At 54.0% G+C, this 20,690-nt stretch overlaps 2 protein-coding genes across 4 annotated transcripts; both read right to left on the reverse strand.

Moving 5' to 3' along the window:
- Positions 1–83: 83 nt before the first annotated feature.
- On the reverse strand, positions 84–1,857 carry Tssc4 (tumor suppressing subtransferable candidate 4). 3 transcript variants are annotated; one of them, XM_027408859.2, is made up of 3 exons: positions 1,713–1,857; positions 1,306–1,430; positions 84–1,216 (listed from the first exon to the last, which is right to left on the reverse strand). In XM_027408859.2, exon 3 carries the CDS (start codon positions 1,204–1,206, stop codon positions 253–255), a length of 954 nt encoding a protein of 317 aa, XP_027264660.1. In that variant the 5' UTR covers positions 1,207–1,216; positions 1,306–1,430; positions 1,713–1,857; the 3' UTR covers positions 84–252. The 3 variants fall into 3 exon arrangements, with proteins under 3 accessions (XP_027264660.1, XP_027264661.1, XP_027264659.1); XM_027408860.2 differs by having other exon boundaries at positions 1,670–1,752; XM_027408858.2 differs by having other exon boundaries at positions 1,584–1,747.
- Positions 1,858–3,269: 1,412 nt separating this feature from the next.
- Cd81 (CD81 molecule) lies at positions 3,270–20,410 on the reverse strand. The gene is made up of 8 exons (XM_027408862.2): positions 20,110–20,410; positions 9,363–9,477; positions 6,138–6,235; positions 5,156–5,230; positions 4,824–4,928; positions 4,408–4,509; positions 3,947–4,033; positions 3,270–3,866 (listed from the first exon to the last, which is right to left on the reverse strand). Exons 1-8 carry the CDS (start codon positions 20,173–20,175, stop codon positions 3,804–3,806), a joined length of 711 nt encoding a protein of 236 aa, XP_027264663.1. The 5' UTR covers positions 20,176–20,410; the 3' UTR covers positions 3,270–3,803.
- Between the last annotated feature and the right edge of the window lie 280 nt (positions 20,411–20,690).

Here is a 20,690-nt window from a genome sequence, read left to right on the forward strand (position 1 = left end):
CCAGGTGTAGGATGGAGTCCTGAAGTTAGTTGCCAAGGACTGTTTGGACACATCTTGAATAGGGAGCAGAAAAATCCACAAAATTTAAGAAATATCCCAAACCTTTATTTTTCACCCCAAGAAACGGGGGCATAAGGTCCCACAATTCCCACAGTCCTAGTCAGAGTTGCTTCCCAGACACCCCTTCTACAAATAGCCCACAGCTTCCCACCTGGACTGGGCAGGTGAGGAGGTGGAGAGATAGCACTGCAGTCAAACTGAGGGTCCCCTCTCAGACCCTGGCCCCTCCGGGTTACTGTCCCTGTTCCGGAAGTGTTCTCTGCTCCGCTTCTTGCTGCCATGGAAACCAACAGCCTCCATCCCTGTGGGATCTGATGAGGACCCAGGATGGTCAGCTCCTGAAGGTATCACTGCCTCTTGCAGTCCCTGGTGGCCACTCCACTCCTCAAGCTCAGGCCCTGCCAGATGGGCCAGCTCCACAGATGCCTCACTCACAGCATTTGACACATCCCCCTTCTTTAGGACCCTCTTCCTTTCAGCCCTAGTCTCACTGCCTCGAATTGGTTTGGTAAAGACCACTCTCCCCTCCCCACAGCTAGAGGGGTCCTGGTTGAAGGAAGGTACATAGTCTGTGGGGGATGCCAGGCTGCGAGAACCCAGAAAGGCCAGGGCAGCAGCACGATTGCTCTGCTCACTGACTTCAGTCGCATCTTCCAGGCTGTACTTGGTCCAACGCTCAGGATGTGACACATAATCGGGCACAGGAGGTACCCTGGTTGGGCCCGTACTCCCATGCACCCTGCTCAGGTTCCCTGCTGGAGTCTGACTTGGGGGAGCCACAGGTCGCTTGAAGTTGCCATTTTCAGTCACACTGGTTTGGGGCGCAGAGGGCGGTGCCTGCCGGACTGCACTCTCCAGACAATCAAAGATGCTGTGACTGCGCTGGGAGAAGGTGGAGCTCATGCCGCGGAGGTGGAACGGCTGAACTGCGGTGGTGGGGACGCCCGTGGGGGGCGAGGGAGGCTCATCAGGGCCGGAGTCTTCTTGGGCTTCCCCAGAAATCCTCTCCGGGGACAACACTTGCACCTCAGCACCACTAGGTAAGCTGAGGTCCGAGTCCGAGTCGCTGAGGGAGACGGTGTCAGAAGGCAGGGTGTCATCTTCGGTGGGTTCCTCGGCCTCCAAGCCAGTCTCCGCCTCCGCCATGGAACCCGACCTGTAGCGAAGCAGCCCAGGTTCTGCTGTGAGGGGTGTACTTGGGCAGCTCCCCCCCACCCCCGTTCTCCCAGGCTCCCCCACTTTCACCTCCACTATGTGCCAGGCGCCTCTGCTCGCAATCGGGCGCTGGCTGGTCACGCAGGCGGGCGGAGGCCTCGCGAAGCTGGGTGGCGAATAGTGTGTCCTCGCACGCACTGATGTGGAGCTGCAGTCTAGATAGGGTTAAGCAGAGAGTCAAACCATGAGATCAGAACAGTGCGGACATATAAAGGGTGCGCGCTAGGAGACGCTGGAGACAGAGGCTCTCGACCATCAGCTCGTCTCATCACCGGCTCTCACAGAGCGCAGCCTCTCCGGGTACACACCGCCACCGGAGGCACCACCCGGCTCCGGAGGGAGAGCTGGCAGGGGACTGGCCTGGTCGCACGGTCCTAAGGAGGCCAGCGCTCACCGCTCCACCGTCCCTTCACGCTACAACAGCCAGCTGCCTTTACCGTAGCGTCCCGCCGGTTTCTCGAGGTACGGGCCGTGGCCCCCGCCTACTCTCGCTCGGCTTTCTGGGAAACCGAGTCTCCGGCTGTCTGAATGCTGCAACTTTAGCGGCCAAGGAACTACAACTCCCAGAAGGCAATGGGCCAATGCGTAATGCCTGCCGGGAGGTGTAACCTTTACGTATACGTCATCCCGTAAGACTGGAGCGGACACGGAAATCTACCCGGAAATGACGAAAGAGGAAGAGGCGGAGCCAAGAGCCTCGATTCCCATTGTACATAGGGCCAACTGCTAATCGCAAAGGGTTGAGGCCTCCAGCGCCGCCTGTCGGAAGCCGTCTGAGCAGGGTTCGTCACTGGAAGGAAGTGCGTCACCACGCAGTGCGGGCGTCAACAAGTTTCCTGGTCAGAAGTGGTGCTGATCTGATCTTGTACTCGGTTGGCTTCCTAAAGGGGGCGGGGACTTAAGTCCTAGTTGGCTCTTGGCATCTAGAGACGTGGTGGGCTCTGGATGTTGGATAAGTTGTTTGGGGCTGCAGAGATTCGAGGCCTCTCCTCTAGGCTCTGCCTAGCCGTGCTTGGACACCGACCCCACTATTTAAGGCCACACACAACTCCCCTCTAGGCCCGGGGCTGTCCTCTTTCATCTCTGGGAACCAGAGTCTGAGAATCCACTGGGCTGCTGCACGCTCACTTCCTTCCCTATGTTCTTGAAGCCCTGATAGCCATGCTGCAGTTTTCTCAACAGCCTTGGCCAGGGGCCCACAACATAAGAGTATAAAGTCCTTCAGACCAGCAGCCAACCCAAGCAGGGAACAGGTTGCAAGGGGCGGGAGGGGGGCGGCGGACGGACGATAGTAGAGATTAGGACGCCCTAGGACAAACTTGGGGTTCACTGACAAATCAGCTTACAGGGAGGTTGCTAGGAGCTGAGACCTAAATCTTAGCCACGCTTTCTCTCCTCTAGAGGCCAATTAAATATGCCAGTAGCCTGGGGGAGGGGTGCAGACAGGAGTCAAAGGGAAAGGCAGTAGTGGTGATAGTTGCTGGTGTCCCAAGAGGTTGCTTAGCCTAATCCTCAGTTCATAGGGCTGAGCTGAGTGGGCTGCCATCTTGACTATTATCCCTTGAGACAGGCCAGAGCCACCCAGCTCTTTAGAACATTTCTAAGCACCTAGATACTTGGGATGGGGCAGTAGTCTAACTTTTACTGTATTGTCTTTCAAAAGTGGGATGAAGTGGGAGTTTTTTGTAGCTTATCCCCAGCATTCTGTGTCGAATTTTCCTGCTGCGTGACCTCTCCTACCCGTCTCAGTGTGACTTGGCATGTCCAACAGATGAGTGGAAATGAGGTCAAGGCTGGAATAAGGTCAGCCTGAACTCCCAGTACAGGGAGGTAGAAACGAGGGAGTACTCAGATGGAGTGCTCCCAGGGTCCCTATCCTTCCCACCCATTTTATTCCACAGCCTCTCTTGGACCTGCTCACCCTGTGCCTGGCAAAGTCCAGAGCGGTACCCGTCTCTGACACCACTGGAACAGGAAGAGGTCTGACAGTCCGGTTAGCATGCCTGATTTTCTCCTCCTTTATTAAATGACTGTTTCAGATGTAATTACAGTTGAAGGTGACACGTTAGAAAGAACAGGTGCATTGAAGGCATAAGAGTGCTTACAAACCCAGCTCTTGAAATGGGGACAGGAAAGGGACAAGGATTAAAAAGATGTGATCGATGTGACCCACAGTGGGCAGGGTGAGTGACCATGGCTCTCTAGCTCAGCTACATAGCCTCTGGGCAAGCAGCTGTGGAGGAGGTTTGGCTCAGCAGGCAGGGGTTCCAGAAGTACAGGGCCCTGCAAGCCAGGGCCAGCTCCACCCCTATATCCCCACACTCACCACTGCCACCTATGTGTGATGTCAGCCCCCAAAAGATACCGGGCAAGTTCAAAACAACAACAACAAAAAAACCCTCAAAGTAAAAAGGCTAAGTGTAGCAGAGTAATACAGAAATATATACACAGGCCATGGCCCCCGAGGTGGCCTCTGGTCACTCAGGGGCATGGCACTGCAGGGTCCCTGTAGTACAAAGTGCAGGACCTCAGTACACGGAGCTGTTCCGGATGCCACAGCACAGCACCATGCTCAGAATCATCTCGAAGATCTGCGGGAGGGAGGGGCATTGTCAGCACCTAGGACCTTGGGAGGGGTGGTACCCACCCACCAAAGAGGCCCTGTGCTTACCATGATGACAGCTACCACGATGGCCGCAATACCAATGAGGTACAGCTTCCCAGAAAAGAGCTCATCGATTTTCTGATGGCAATCCTCCTGCAGGGATGGCCAGAGGGTGGTAACAGTCAGTGGCTAAGTCACAGCCACTACCCTACTCAGTGGTGGGGCTTGTCCTGCAGTTTATCTTCCATCCAAAAAATAAACTTAAAACACATGGACCTGCTCTCTTTCTTTATCACAGGATAGTGTTTCTGACCTCACTAGTACCCTAGGGCTTCCAGTATGTGTAAGGGACCACTGGACAGCAGTTTCCCAGGATATTGCAGAGGCTAACGCAGGCTGTCAGGACCCAGCACCCCACTACCTGAGATGTTCTGTGAGCCTTTCTGAGGTCCTGCTGATCTTCCTGGTGGGCCATGTTTACTCTACCTACCACCCAGGATATGATGTCCACCCCCACTCCATGTCACCTTCATCAAGGAGTTGAATATGTTGGTGCCTGAGGGACACAGGCTGTTCTTCAGCACAGAGGTGGTCAGTGCGGTCAGTGCGTTGGAGCCACAGCAGTTGAGCTGCAGAGACCAAAAGCATCACTGTCACCTTAGGAGCCTCAGGAGACAAGGGCAAGGTCAGCACACCATCACCCCCATATACCTGGGAGCTGGCCTTCTACCCTGTTTGTCACACTGCTCAAGAGCCCTGTTCCTCCAAACCCCTGGGCAAATGAGGCCCATTAGGTTCCTGCCTGGGGATCTACAAATCACACAGACCTTTAGCCAGGACCTGTCATGTTGCTGATGTCTGGAAATAGGCAGGACTCATCCCCCAAAGATCACACACACTAGGACTCCCACAACCTGCCCTCCCTGCTCCAGCCTAGCTGTACCGTCTCATGGAAGGTCTTCACCACAGCCTTGGCATTATTGGCATCGTCATCCACCACAGCCTGTTGAAGGGCTTGATCATAGAACTGCTTCACATCCTTGGCGATCTGGGGGAGAATCATAGTCACTTGCAGCATAGGGACTACCATCAAGAGCACTCAGCTTCCCCTGCTGTGCTCAACCTGACACCATCTCTTCTGTTCAGCTCCCAAGACCCTTCTACCAGCAGGCACCAGAAACCCAAAAGGCACCCTGTAACCCATGGGCTCAGAGCGGTTCACTCCTGTTGCCCAGGCAAGGGGCCTATCTCCCTCCCCAGTGAACCTAGGCTCACCTGGTCTTTGTTTACGAAGCCCCAGATGCCAGCAGCCACCTCACAGGCAAACAGGATCACAAGGCAGGTGAAGAACTAGAAGAAAGACGAGAACAGAGCCTTGACCAGCAAGCCCAAGCCCAGCCCTCTATAGGTGCCCACATGACCAACAACTATGTGCCAAGGGAGTTGACCACATCCATCAACCATGTCCTGATTAAGAATGAGCCACACAGAACCATGAAAGATGGGGTCTGATGCAGCTTGGCACCGAGATGTTCAAGTTCTTTGTAGGGAGACACTGTAGCGCGCCCCCCCCCCCCCCAGCCCCGACAGGTGTGCCGGGACACGCCCGTGAGGGCGTGGTCAGGGGAGGTCTAAGGTGATGTGGGAAGAATTCTTAAGGGACTGCGCACACGTGGATAGCCCCTGCTCTCTGGCCAGGCTGCCTTGCTGCCCCTGGCATGCTCTGGCTTGTGTGGGGGCTGGTGTTTATCTGAATAAAGAAATCTTAGCCTTACGGACTACAGATCATCCTTGAGCGCATGCAGCATGCAATAATCTATTGTTCTCAGGGCCCTACCCTGCTCCCTGCTTTGCAGGATGCTGCTTGCACAGGAGATGCAGTAGACAAATCCAAGTGATCACAGTCTCCAGGGAGGCACATGCAGCAATATGCCCCCAACCCTGACCTTAGTTTCCTCACCCCCTTTATCCTCCATCCATGGGAAGTTTAAAATATGAAGTGTGCTTCAGTTTTCCACACTGGTTGGCCAGGCTCTAGAAGACATATCTGAGACTCTGCTCCATCAGTAGCCACTGTGGCCAGGAACACTAAGGCTGGCTTTAGGGGTGAGGCACCCCACTGGTTTATGCATTTCTAAAGAGAAACTCCCTCTGTCAACATGAGTCTTCAGAGTCAGACTTAATGGAAATCAAGCAAACAGAAAAAGCAAAACCTTGGGGAAGACTACTCCCCTGCCCTGAAACCCTTCCTACTTACCGTCCCCAGCAGGCACTGGGACTCTTGGATGGCCCCATAGCACCCCAGGAAGCCCACAAACATCATCACAGCTCCCACAGCAATGAGAATGTAGATGCCTGGGGAGAGGAAGAATTCAGTGAGCAAGCTGCATGCCTCACTGCCCCAGACAGGAGTGTCTGGAGCACTCACACCCACAACAGGCAGAGTTTGGCAGCGTGAACTCTTTGTGCCTCAGTGTCCTGTTGGAGGAGCTGCCACTGCAACCAGAGGACAAAAACAGCAATTCCATGCCCAGAGAACACAGGTGATCTGCACTTCACAGATATGCTCTGCCCTATAGCCAGTCCCCCACTACCTGCACCTGAGAATAGGAACCCTCAGCACTCACTGTAGAGGGCTAAGATGGACTACCCATCTCAGTGCATGAAATGGGGAAGCAGCCTGGGTATCGGCTATTGGCTTAGGGTTGATGCCCAGGACTCCCAGTGCTGGGTGAGTGTGAAGGCAAGGACAGGCTATGCCAGTAGCCAACTCCAGACACCTCATCTCAGGCACACTGGTGTATAACCGCTCTGTTCACCTAAGGACAGGAACCTGTGGGTGGGGTGGCTGGATGGCAGACAGAAGGATAGGGGCAGCTTGGCAGAGCATCAACACCTGCCATATACACTGTCTAGGCTGTGAATAAACTGGGAAGCCATGAAGAAACAGGGGAGCACTGTAACCCACGAGGCACCAGCTGGGCCATATCCCTGTTTCAGTGCCCACAGTACTCCTCAGCCCCTGGGAAAGACCACTGCGTCTCTGAAGAGTCCTCCATCTCTTGGTCCTTCAGCAGATGCAGCCCATCCCCCAGTCTCCACGGCAACACTGCCAGGCAGTCCAAGCTTCCTTGCATAAAGCCAGGCCCATTGTCCCCTGCCTGGCCAGCCCAGGAGCAAAGGCGCCATGGCCAGGACCTACAGCCAGGCTTAGAAACAGGCCAGATCATGGGCCTGGCTTCCTTTGACCGCACTAAACACATCTGGTCCAGAGAAAGTCTCCCACCAGGGCTGCCTAGCAACTGGCTTCCCCTTTGCCTCCAGTCAGGCAGAGCAACTTTAACCAGACCCCCATCCTCAGGCCCTGAAACCTCAACCTCATGATGAGGTTGAGGTTGAGGTTGAGGTTGAGGTTTCTGTCACTACATCAGGCTTAGCAGGGGATGCACACAGGTTACCTAACACACAGGCACTGTTCCTGGACTTGCCTATAGACCCTCTAGGCCTACCACATGCCCCGTCTTAAGGTCCTGGGGTATTGTCTGAAGTGCTTCCCCATTTATTCACAGCCCAGACAGTGTGTGTGCCAGGTGTTGGTATTCTGCTTAGGCTGCCCCTATCCGTCTGTCTGCCATCCAGCCACACTATCCACAGGTTCCTGTTCTTAGAGTTACATGGGCAGAGCAGTAATACACCAGTGTGCCTGAGATGAGGTGCCTGGAGTTGGCTACTGGCATAGCCAGCCCTTGCCTTCACACTCACCCAGCTCTGGGAGTCCTGGGTAGTCTCACTCCCTGCCAATAGCTAAGCAAGCCTCTGAACCAACTCTCCTAAGCACTAGACAAATTGCCTTTGTCAGGGACACATCTGCCCTTAGCAGGGCTCAGTTCAGGAGAAGCAGGGGGCTCCAGAAATGGGCAAGAGAGATGGTTGCCAGGGTAGCTCCTACCCATAGTCCATGGGCCTTGCTGTACAGGGACCAACCTGCCATACTCTAGTGCCTGAGGCCATTTCCTCAGTGCTCATGAGGCCATGATCACTGAAAGGCAGGTGGCTGAGCAGCTCTGGAGCTGGACCCTGATGTAGACTATGGTGACAACATTAGGACAGAGACTTCTTCCTAATCTGCTAGGTTAGATCTAAGCTAGATCTGCTTCCTAGCCACCCTATCTGGGCTCCGCAGGGTACCCAGCCTCTCCTGCAATACCAGTGCAAAGTAGGAGCTTTGGCATAGCCTTACAGCATTAACCTTGCAGAGGGCCCAGGGACAGGAAAGAGTCCCTCATGGGCCAGCACTCCTCCTGTCTCTGATGCCCAGATCACCCATGTGAGGATGCCCACACCAGCTGCCTACAACAGGCTGAAGTTTCCATATGAGCTGGTGGTCATCCTCTTTCTCTGAAGGCACCAGATCAAAGGAGGAACAGCTAGTGTAAAACATTCCCCCACTAACACCCAGACCTGAAAACTGCTATTCCTAATGGCTTTCCTCAAAGGAAACCAGGTTCTACCCATGCCCACATTGCCTGGACCCCAACCCAGACCATTCTGCCTGTGGGAAGGTTGAGGGGATGGGTGGGCGGGAGGAAAAACAGCCAATCATGAGGTGACCAGAGCCCTTGGCTGCCCTGGAACACTTGGGAAGAAAGGGAGAATACTATCTGTTCCAGACCTCATCTCCTCTCAGCCATCAAGCATGTTCTCCCAAGCCTCTACTAAGTTCTACACAAGAGGGAGGATACACCTCAGACTCCTGATGAGAGAGCTAGGATCTCTGAAAGGGCAGAAACATCTCCAAATACATCTTGAGTTCCCATGGTGCCAAGTTCCCCTTCCAGGGAGAAAGGAAGAGAGTTGCCTCCCTGAGTACAGTGCAGGGCAGCACAGTGCAGTGCAGGGCAGCATAGCATAGCATAGCATAGCATAGCACAGCACAGCACAGCACAGCACAGCACAGCACAGCAGCCGTTTTTCTGTTTTCCCTGTTTGGAGGAAGGGTGCTCATTCCCCCACAGGCAGCCTAATAAGGCAGGTGTAGCAGTCTGGCCTGTGTGTTGGGGGGTTGGGGGAGCATCTGAGTCATCAACTGACTGCCCAGTCTCCAGCCCTCCCCAACTCAGGACTCCTGAAGTCTCAGCTGTTGCTAGCCCAGGCATCCAGCCCCACCCTGCCTAGGGAGGTTCACCAGAAATGCCCATGTTAAAATAAGCAAGGTCTCACAAGGCTCCCGACCCACCCAGCTGTTTCCCTTTGGCCTAGCCTAGTCTCAGATCTGTGGGGTCCCTAGCAGCACCATACCCAACTCAACTCTCTAGTCTTAAAAGCCCCTCATGTGGGTAGCCTTCCTGCCTAGCACATACCAGGCCTAGGCTACTGCCAGCTCTAATGCCCCACCTACCAGACTTAGATCCTCAGCCTCATCATGGAAGCCCTCCCTGACTGTTCTTGGCTTATGACTAGACTTTGTCTCCTTGTTACTCACCCACATAGAAGGTGCTGGGTGCTGGTCTGTCTCCTAATTCCAGATAGAGCAGGCTGGTGGTCTGTGGGTCATGGCGTAACCACAGAGCCACACCTAGGATCACACCTCCAGCCAGCTAGGAAAAAAATCAGGAACAACATCACGCAGAGGATAGAGCACTGTGGGGCGACAGAACCCCAATAAAATTATCATGTAGAGCCATCATTTCAAGTTGTGGAGACAGGCCCTAACCAGGACCATGGGTCTGTCCATCTGAATCACTGTCCACTGGAGGCCCTGGGTCCCACCAGCAACTCTGACCTGTGACTCCAGACCAGAGTTCAATTGTACCCCCAATACTGCTTGACACATACAAGAAGGTTTGGGATGAAAATGTGGCTCGGTTGATGAGTGTTTTAGCATCCCTGGGTTCTATCCCCAGCACCACATATATTGGGTTTGGTGGCACATGCCTGTCATCCCAGCACTTGAGAGATGAAGTTAGGAGGATCAGGAATTTAAGATCATGTTGAGTTTGAGATGAACCTGGGCTATATGAGACCTCGTCTCAAAAAAAAAAAAAATCTTTTTCCACTGATCTCAAGCTCCAGATTGACCAACCATGCAATATTTTTATTTGATAAGTGTGGCGAGAGGCCACAGTGAGTCCTAGCCATTACAGATGCTGGTGGGCTCTCCTCTGGTACCCTGTCCCAACCTGAGACTGTTTAGGGATTGCCACAGGCAGGGTACTGGGAGCCATGTGGTGGGAACACCACATTCTCCATGTCAGGAGAAGAGGGATAACACCGTGGTGTCACCAGGCCCCTCACGGGGGAAGCAGCAGGGCACCACCTACCTTGGCTTTGTGTGAAGCCCTATAATGGAAGCATCTGGAAGCAGGGGGTGTCCCTCAGGACAGACTAAGAGACAGGCAGTCTCTTCCCCATTTCTAGGCATCCTCTTCTTGCAGGGGTCAATGGCTTTGCCCAGCACAGACAGGAAACGGAAACCAAAACGTGGGCCTGATAAAGCGCCAGGTGGCCCACTTCCTGCTTTGGGGATCCAGGCCAGAACATAAGCTCAAGAAAGCTCACTGGAATCCCCAAGCAGGCTGGTTCTGAAAAGAGGACCTATGGGACCCACCTACCTCCTTCTACCCTACAATCCTGTCCTAACCCTCAGAGAGGAAGCTGGGGGACATTTTCTGCAGAGCACCATCACTTTGTATCCCTACCCCACGGGCCCTGTGGTTTCTTAGCTTCTATAAATTTTAATTCAGTTTTCACACTCTGATCAAGAAGGGTTGAACCCTCAACCTCTACCAGAGCCTGAGAGAACAGGGCCTGTGGTACAGCAAAGCCACACTGTGCACCTGTTGCCCAACCCACAAACGGCAGGAAGGCTGGGACCCTGAGAGTGCCCTCATGTGCAAAGGGATGCTGGGGACCCACTGAGCTTCCAGAATCTTACAGTGAGAGCTCTGTGCCTATACACCCTTAAAATGCTAGCCTTCATCCTGGGTAGCAGAGGCAGGAGGATGGGGCCTAACAGGAGGCTCCAACAGGAAACGCTCCAACTGAAACTGGCTTGAGAGGAGAAGTAACCGGCCTGAGTTACCCTGGTAACCTGTCTTCCTTTGCAGGTTTGAATCGTCATGTATTTTGTTTGGGAACTGGTTCAGAGGTCGTTCTTGAGATGCTCCAGGGCAGAAGGACTAGGTGGCATGCCTACTCCCCATGCTTCCGTCTGTGGTAAAGACCCCATGGTGACAAACCTCTGACAGTCATAGAAGCTGAGGGGCAGCTGGTGGGTCACCCTGCCCTCCTCAATCTGTGTGCTTACCCATGAGCATGCAACCATGCCTGACTGAGACTTCTCTACTGGTAGAGAATATTACCCGTGAGCTGGGGTCAGAAGTGGGTAAGGGATGATATCTGTCCTAGTCCCAAAGCCTGCTAATGTGGGTATCTAAGCCACCACTTAGAACCAGGTTTTATGAAAACTATGGGGTTAGGAAGCTAACTCTAAAAAAGTCTCTGGGCTTCAGTCCTTCGTGTTAACTGAAAGGTCTGACCTCCCCCCTCCCGCCACATCTGTGACTTTCAATCAGAAAAGAGGTCAAACTGGGGTAGGGGGTTGGTGGCAGATGAGGCAGAGAGAAATGGTTCACCCCATTTTCTCAGATGCAATCAGAGCTGAGTGGGAGAGGTTAGAGGAAGGCGTGCCAGGCAGTGGTCTGGCTGCCTCCAGCAAAGTGATTCTCCACCCCCCTGTTCTAGGGGAAGATAGAGGAAGTGCTGGGGAAATTAAGGGGCCCAGGGAGGTGGGACAGGGGTCATCTTCAAGTAGTACGAGGCTGGAAAGGAACCTCAGCTTCAAAATGTGACTATCTAATATGACCAAAACAGGTAAGGAACCTCCAAGACTCCACAGTAAGAAAGCTAACCACCCATGTTTCGTGAGATATATGTACAAAGAGATAGGGGATCTAAGTACAGAGTGGGGCTACCATCCTAATGTCAGGAGGCACCAAAGAGCCACAGGGAAGTTACCAATCTACCCACTAATCCCAAACTGCCACCAGGTGTTGCAGGGTGGGGTGAGGAGCAGTGAGGAGCAGTGCTGCACTGACGAGAGAAGCTTGTCGTTTCTGAAGTCTGTTTTTTGAGAAAGTTAGCCGGCACCTCCTACTCACCACAGCTAGCTAGCCTAGCACCTCAGGTTTTACACTAGCATGTGCACATTCCCCAAACCTTCCATGTTACAGTCCAACCTAGAGCACTCCATTTGTCTCCTGACTGATGAATCAACAGGGCCTGGGTCCATTGCACGTCCAGGGAAAAGACAGATCCACAAGATAGCATGGAGGACAGTTCAATTATGCTGGGTGAAAGAGGCACATAGAGGATGAAGCAGCTCATGCCTTCTGACTCTGTTCACATTAAAGTAGAACTCAAAGTTTGTTCAAGATTGTGCAATGACAACCCAGCAGAAGTTTGGAGGTGAGAAGGGATAGAAGGGACCACAAAGGGCCCCAGGATGCTCTGGGGCACATCCACTCTCCTCATGGGGTATAAATGTTGACTGTTAGATGTCAGTCACAGCTATAGAAAGCTATTATTTAACCCCAGCTTCAGTCCAGTCTCTGATCAGAGGCTGTGCTAAAATACATCCCCCAGGCCTGTGGGGTGTCCCAGTGATTAGCAGCAATCAGACAGGCACACATCATGTCTACAGAACTATAGGTTTAGAATGATCTGCAAAAACTGGGCAACCAAAGAGAAGATTGCATAGTCCCTCGAAGAAGGGGAGGGGGACAAGAACCCCTGAGCAAAGTGGGAGCACCGGGTGGTGGGGGAGAGGGAGGAGGTGGGAAGGAAAGAAGGGGAGGGGGGAAGAGAACAAGAGGACTGAGACAGGGGAGAAGTAGAGGAGACAAGAAAGGAGATGCCTTGACAGAGGGAGACAGTACAGGTTTGGAGAGGTCTGGCACAGGGGAAATATTAGGGGAGCCACAGGGATGACCTCAACTAAGAATCCAGGCAGTGGGGGAGAGAATGCAATTGATGCCCTTCCCCTATAATGAGATTGATGTCTACCTTGGTTACCATTCCTAGAGCCTTCATCCAGTAGCTGTTCTAAGCAGAGACAGGCACCCACAGCTAAGCACTGAACCATACTCCTGGAAACCAGTTGTGGAGAGGGAGGAGGGATGAACAAAGAAGCCAAGATGGTGCTAAAGAAACCCGCAGAAACAGTTGACCTGACCTACTGAGAGCATGGAGACCCTACTTATAAAGCTGGGGAAATAGCATTGGACCGACCCAGGACCTCTGAATGTGGGTGCCAGCTAGGAGGCCAAGACAGTCTATGGACCCTCTAACAGTGGAGCCAGTCTTTAACCCTAGAGCACAAATGGACTTTGGGAGCCCATTCCGTATGGAGGGATACTATTGCAGCCCAGATACAACAAGGAGGGCCTAGGCCCTCCCCCCTCCCCCCTGAATGATATGACAGACTTTGAAGGTCCCCTGTGGAGGGCCTAACTATCCCTGGGGAGGAGTTGGGGGATGGGTTGAGGGGAACATGGGAGGATGGGAGGGTGAGGGAATGGGGGGGATGGATATGTAAATATGAGTAGTAATTAAAGAATTAAAAACAAAACACAAACAAAAAGAAAAAAAACTGGGCAACATTCACAAAAACAAAAACAAAAACAAAAACAAACAAACAAACAAAAAAAACAGTGTTAATGGAAATAGGGAGTGGTGCCACTGGACAGAGGCACAGGTAGGTTAGGGCTGGCCCGAGACTCTAGCTGTGTCATATCTGGGGGACCTCAGGCCCATCTCAACGTCCTCCATCCTCATCTTCATTTGTAAACAGGGGGAGTAATACACACAGGCTGCAACATATGATGTCACTGTATTTAGCTTCTAACAGCTGAGGATGTGATCTACAATAATCTTACCAACAGCAGAATCCGGGATTTCTTCATGCATCTACTCAGGAGCCTGATACCTCTGCCCAAAGCTTCTCTTCTCCAGGTGGGTCCACCACCTGCTTCTACAGCCTAAGAGAGCTTCTGCTTAGAGGTGGGGGTGGGAAGCACCCAGGTGGCTTGTGCAGGTTCCTGGAGATCCTTCCACAGCACAGAAGGATACATTCATGACTCTCTACAGGATTATGTTGCTTCCTCCTTCTTGAGGACTAACACATAACAGACTCAAACTTTAACAAGATGACAAGCTGCCAAAAACGCTGGGTCCCTGCCCGGTTGGTCTTGCAGTTTCCCAGAAGTGACTGAAAGGGAACAGGCCTGGAGCAGCATTCTACTCTCTGCTACTGCCCATTGCCAGCCCTTGGCCAGACCTCAGACGGGGGCTTCTCTGGAGCTTTCCTATTGCTACACATATGCACCCTCCAGGAAGAGACAAGAGTTCCTGTCACCAGCTTGGTAGGTCTGAATGGTCACCCCAGATACCCCATATGCTCCAGAAGGCTGATTGTAGCATCTCCTTTACGTGACCCTTAGTGCCTCAGAAGAAGAATCAAAGGCAGAGGCAGAGAAGGCTGGAGGTTGCTCAATGCCTCCTAGATACATAGTGCACAGTGGAAGGTACACCAGAGAGCGCCTGCCCACCTAAGCAACTGGAAGGTGCTGAGGGTCTGAGAACCTCCCCGGTGACGGCAGAGAACATGAAGACAAAGGCAGTGGGGGAGGAAGGCTTCCCTGGGCAACTGGGTTAAGTCACAGTAAAGAGGCTGATGGAGGAGGTGACTTAGGTGCTCCCCTTCCAACCTGGGCCCCTGTGGGAGGACCTCATATGCTCAGGCACCACAGGGGGTCAGGGCCTGGTCAGGGCCTGGAGAATGGGAACAAGGTCGATTCCTCTGAGAGACCTAGGATCCTGCTCAGGCCTTCCTAGGAGGCAGTTCACCAGAGGAAGCTCAGGAAGGAAGCAGGACTGAGGGGCAGGAATCCTTGCCTTGGCCAGGAAGCACACCGTTCCTTTCACAGGGCCCCCTGCCTCAGGAAGCCACTGTCCTAACATCTAAAAATAGGTGGCAAAGCAAAAGCCTAGCTCTGGGGCCCAACTGGCAGGCTGGGGGATGGGGTGTAAAGGACAAAGGCATCGCCATGGAGGATACCCTGTTGTCCTGAGGTACAGATTAGGCTGGGCCACCCCAGCCCAGCCCCTTTCAGCTCCAGGGTATAAGGCTCCTCAGACAGAGAGGCTGGCAGGAGCCTTTCCCACCCACCCCACACAGACCCTGAAGGGAGACTTTTTGGACCCAGATGGCCACAGTGATCTGCCGGAGATGACAACAGCAGAGGCTGCAGGGAGGCCAGGCTGTTTGCTTCAGAGAAAGCTCAGGTGGGCCTAGTATCCACCTAGACAGACAAAAGGAGGCAGGGGTCTGAAGAATGGATAGAGAGTTCTTTGTAGTTCTGCTGTTGCCACCAGCAGCACCAAAAAGTTTCCAACCATGTCCCAGGGCAAGGCTGTGGGGCTGGCATAGTCTTACAGCCCACTTTGACTATGGAACATGGCGGCATGATGGGGTATAGTTCTATCCCATCCCACTACTTCTTCATATGGCAGCTACTTGCTTGGAAATCTCAGTCCTCTTATCACTCGAAAGAGTCTGATAGCAGTCCAACAGAGGGCTACTTTGGATGAGCTGTTATCATGCATGGTCTGTAGAGTACAGGGGAAGACTGTTCCCAGGGGCTAAGGCCAGGCCATGCCCCCAGGATGGGAACTTTTAGCTAAGAAAAGTTGTGAGGGAGTGAATAAGCAATAATGGGGTGGGTGGCAGCTACAGTATGTGCTTGTTATGCACCATAAGCCCTTACAACACTGGGTACCGCTCTAGAGTTCAGGGATGGTATTTCAGGAGGACAGGTGGCCTGGGCTTCCTCATTCCTGCACCTGCCACAACAGACACCTTTAAATACCACTGGGACCTTACTGCTAAGGTGCAGTACAGAGCCAACATTGATGCCTGATCACAGGTAAACAAGTCATAGAATGCCACAGACCCACCCTGAGAAAGTGCTGATGACCCAAGGTGACATAAAGCACGGAGTGATCAGTGAGATGGCACAAAGGAAACTGGGGAGGGAGGGCCTATTATCACCCAGCGTCTTATGCCCAAACTGCTTGGCTCTCGGGTTCTTTGACTGGATTATGAACTTAGGGTGCTTTGGAGCTATAAAATCCTGGGCACTCAGGTTCTAACACATCTCCCTGCACTCCTAGCCCTGCAGCCCTTCCCAGACTTCACATGTATGAATACAGGAGCCCTCTCCCAACACCCCTTGTAGTTACTTTGGCAGCCAGCTCAGGATGCCCACCACCAGCTTATCACTGGCTACCAATCCCTTGTGAACAGCTCCCCCAAAAGGTAGAGCCCACCCAGCGGATCCCAGATGGTTCTGAATGACATACCCTATCTCTCTCTCTCTCTCTCTCTCTCTCTCTCTCTCTCTGTGTGTGTGTGTGTACATGTATGTGAGCAGACGTGTGTGTGTGTGTGTGTGTGTGTGTGTGTGTGTGTGTGTGTGTGTGTGTATTGTAGGGGAGGAACTGGTACTGGGGGGGGGTCACAGTAAAGAGGTTCCTGGAAGGCTACTGGCATGCTACTGAACAGTTGAAGGCCACCAAAGTCCAGTTCTCAGGACATCTGGTTCTCTAGCAAAAGTCCTAGGAACAAAATGGGTACCTATAGAGCCTTATTGAATGTCCTATCTGGTTCCCTGGCATCAGAGCCAGAGCCACTGGTACCTGGACTTCTCCACAACCCTGCCCTGCCCTACCCCCACCTGAGCCCTCTCCAAAGGCCAGGCTTGTGCACAAGCTTGACTGCCTACTATCTCCCTGGGGCACCTGGACTCTAAGCCTATTGATTTTACGACCGAGGTTCCTCCCCTTGGCGGGACTCTGGGTGCTGGGATCAAGGTTGGCAGCTGTTGGTGCACCTCCTGGAGCAGCACAGAAGTTCCATTTGAGGAAGCAAGACTAAACTAGGAGGGAAGTGCCGGGAGGAAGCCTGAAGGGTCCAGAAAGAATGGATTGAGTGCTCTTAGGAGGTGGCAGTGTATGGGAACCAGAGCAGAGGCTGCCAGAGGGCTCCCCACTTCTTTACTCCAGCTCTGCGCCCTCCACTGTGCAGACATCCTTCTTTGAAACCAGCCCAGGGAGCAACCACAGACTTCCCCTTCTCAGGCAGCCCAGCCCACTGATTGTCTTTTCCAAGGGTGGGCAAGCTGACAGCCTGGGGGAACAAGGGGAAGTCTGCTCTCCCACTGGTGAAACTAGCCACAGGAAGTCTTCATTCCACCCTGAGCCCACAGGGATTGCAGCCCCTCTGCCGGAAGGAAGACAGCAGAATGCTATGTGACAGACAGTCATGTGCAGTCTGGAGAATTAAATGCCAGTTAGGAGGCTGTAATCAGCCTTTTGTGGTGGGTCTGGCCGCCTGGGCCACTGGAAGGGGGCCATCAACAGCCTTAGGTTGGAGGAGCAGCCAGTTTTGGGCAAGGAACACATTCCAGTGAAGACGTATGGCAGCCTCCTCCCCTTACCTGACAACACCTATGGAGACATTATCATATGAAGCTCCTACAGGCCCACTGAAGGGCACAGCTGGCAGGGTGATAAACAGGGACACCATTCCCTGCTCTCCTGCCCTGCTCCCAGCAGGAGTCGGGAGATGAGCCTTTCTACCCCAGACCTGTCTCAGAAGATAGGTATCCACCCTGCTTCTAAGAGCATCTTACAAGGTCTTGGCTGAATCTGCTCACTGCTCATCTTTCATGTTTGTGTCTTGTCCCATGTATCTTGGGAGTCCAAAACTCTGTTGATCCCAAAGTAGGCTCTGAACAAGACAGGTCAAGTGTAAGTCTCAGTCCAAGGACTTCTGGGCATGAGAGCATGAGTATATAGGCTAGGGTGCCTGGGATGTCCCCTCCCACAGAAAAACCACTTTAATCTCTAAACTGGAAATTTTAAAAAGTGCCCATCAAGACATTTACTGTCAACCAAATCTCATTTCCAGAGCTCTTAGCTTCCATACCCATCATGGGCCCACAGGACCTCTCAGCCCCCTCCCCAGGCACTTCTTACACCATTACTCAGCTCTCCTTGGCCCAACTCCCTGTTGGACACTGTGCCCAGCATCCATTTCCTGAGCCTTCTCTATGCCAAGCCCCTTGCTCTGCTCTGGATTGCATTAGCTAGTCTGCCCTCAATCCCAGGAGACAGAGACCCCAAGAACTCCCACTTTAGAGGGAGGAAGTAGAGGCTGAGGACCAGAGCAATGGGGTGGGGCTTCCCAAATGCTCAACTTCATGGCATCAGGAAACTATCAGCCATAGGACAAGCCTTGCCATACAGGGTACAGAGGAAGCCCCTCCGCCAGTGTGGTGTTCACCAGTTGTGGCCTGGCTCTGCTCCATATCCCTGCCCACTGTGGGGACCAACATGGGTGGGGAGAAGTCCATGGAAGGATATGGTTTTCACTGTCAGTAAGCATGCCCCTGGGAGCAGGGAGAGGCTTCAGAACTGTTTCCTGGAGCCTCAATAGAGAATATCCCCAGGGATGTGTTGGGACTCTACCCCAGCTGCCTGGGAAACAATCAGCCTCACCCAGCCCCAGCTCTCCAGGGAGCCTAAAGGGCTACCAGCTTGATCAGGTAGGTGGGCCAAAAAAGAAATCCCTGTAGGTTCCTAACAGCCCACATCTGGGGCTCAAGGGCCAGCAGAGTGTGCATTTAACTCCTTGCATGGCTCAGAGAAGACAAACAAGCTACCCAGCCAAGACCGCAGGACATGCCCGGACAGAGCAAGCTTAACCCCATCACCTGTGCTGTTCCCTGGGGTCATTGTGACTGACAACCAGGGTCTCCTCAGCAGACCACACAGCAAAGTCCCAGCTGAGTTCAGTCAGTCTCCGCTCATCTCCAACATCTTCTGCCCCCCTACCCCACCCTGACCCACCCATGGATCTTCAGCAGTCCAAGATAGAAAACAGGTGTCCCCTACACTCACTCTAGGGTCTATCTTACAAGTTTGCCCTCCCTGCTTCAACTTTAGAGACAGACTGTTCCTCATAACCTCATTTCTTCATGGGAAAGAGGAGGATGGAGGGAACAGCAGTCTGTGCACTGCAGGGGGGAGGGTGGCAACACTGTCTAGAGGAGTGGCCAGCACTGCCCACTCAAGTCCCTGCAGGCAGGTCCGTTAGATTCTACCACTCCTCATTCTCAAACTAGTCAGGAAATGGAAACAAGAACACACCACCAATGGTCACTCCCCAGCGGTGAAGACAGTCAGGACCAAGGGACCCCTGGAGACCCTCTCTATACCCAAGTTTCCATTCCAAGATGACCAAATTGGTGTGCACCTCTTTTCAAAGTGGAGAGCCCAGCTCAGACCCTATCTAGCTGAAAAGATCTCAAGCTCCCCCCCCCCCCCACCCCCGGTTTGTACACACCCCATCCAGATCTTTGCACTACCTTGGCCTGCACCAACTATGAACTGCACACCCACTTCCTCCCAAAAGCCTCCACAGAACCTTAGGGCCAGGCCAGGGCTGTAATCTGTGCGGGAGACGACAGACTAGGAGGAGGGGCAGCTGGGGGGTGGGCAGGAACTGGGGCATGCTGCGCAGAAGCACGCGGGCCACCCTGTCCTTCTCTAGGCCCGGAGCTCGAGCCTCCCAGGGTGGCAAATACCAAGCTGGAGGGTAAGCAAGGGTGGAGTAATAGTGGGGTGGACGTCTCCAAGGCAAGTACCCAGTGTGCCCCCACCACTTCGAGGCCGCCCATCTAGGGGCGGTGGCTACGATGAGCTCATGGGGGCGGGGCGCCAAGATCCCGCCCTTCTCAAGCCCCCTCAGTGTTCGCGAAGCAGGATGGTCCCCAAAACAGCGTTCACGAGGGTGCTTATACCCCCTCCACAGCTGAAGGTTCCAGGTTACGTGGCTCTAGCCCGCAGACCCTTGCACCGGTCCCCAGCACTCATAGGCGACAGGCCAGCGATTCCCTGATTCCCCGACCCCAGAAGACCCTCGAGCAGAGGCCCGGAAGCTCAGCTCTTGGCCATAACCCCGTTGGCGAGGGACGCCAGGCCCCCCGGCCGGCGCACGGAGCCCACAGGTGGCGCCGCAACTTCACCGCCGCGCTGCGCCCTCAGTTGGGCCTAGCGTACTGGCCGCGGAGGGTTCGTCCCGTCCCCAGTTCCCAGTGGCTGCTCACCCAGAAGATGAAATTGAAAACGAAGAGCAGGTATTTGATGCATTTGGTGCAGCCCTCCACCCCCATGGCGGCGCGCGGCCTGCGGAGCTTGGGCTTGTCCTGGAGCGAGCGGGCTGGGTACGCAGGACTGGGTCCGGGATTGGCAGGTGGCCAGGGGCGCTGGCGGGCCGGGGAACTGGGGTGTCGAGAGCGAGATGCGGGGTAGAGAAGGGCTGGAGGCCTAACAGGAAGCGCGAGAGTCGCTACCGCTCAGAAGCAGGGGCGCGCTCGCTTGGACCGGGTGCGCGCCGAGCTCCGCACTCTTTATAGACCGCTAGGTCCCGCCCCTCCGAGGCCCCGCCCCGAGGACGCTCCGCCCCAGGCCCCGCCTCCCGCCTGCGGGTGTGCCTGGACAAGGGGTGCTTGGGTGCTGCCACCTCAGTCCCAGGGTAACCGTTGGGGAACTCAGTACAAATGGTTCTCACGGTCTGCTTGAGCTGTGTGTGCGCAGGATGTCCCCAAGCTTTCTGAGGGCTCACAACTCCCCGGGGCAGGCTGCTGGGTCTCTGCCGAGGACTGGCCACAGGATACCCCTTCCCAAA

This window comes from Cricetulus griseus, chromosome 3 (assembly GCF_003668045.3).
Source record: "Cricetulus griseus strain 17A/GY chromosome 3, alternate assembly CriGri-PICRH-1.0, whole genome shotgun sequence".
NCBI lineage: Eukaryota > Metazoa > Chordata > Mammalia > Rodentia > Cricetidae > Cricetulus > Cricetulus griseus.

Excerpts from the sequence above, each read along its gene's own strand:
- Tssc4 (XM_027408859.2), bottom strand. The coding sequence starts at position 1,206 with ATGGCGGAGGCGGAGACTGGCTTGGAGGCCGAGGAACCCACCGAAGAT.
- Cd81 (XM_027408862.2), bottom strand. The coding sequence starts at position 20,175 with ATGGGGGTGGAGGGCTGCACCAAATGCATCAAATACCTGCTCTTCGTT. Across the intron at positions 5,231-6,137 it reads CCCAGTGCCTGCTGGGGACG|TTCTTCACCTGCCTTGTGAT; the intron begins GTAAGTAGGAAG and ends TCTTTCTTCTAG. Across the intron at positions 4,034-4,407 it reads TATTCAACTCCTTGATGAAG|GAGGATTGCCATCAGAAAAT; the intron begins GTGACATGGAGT and ends CCATCCCTGCAG.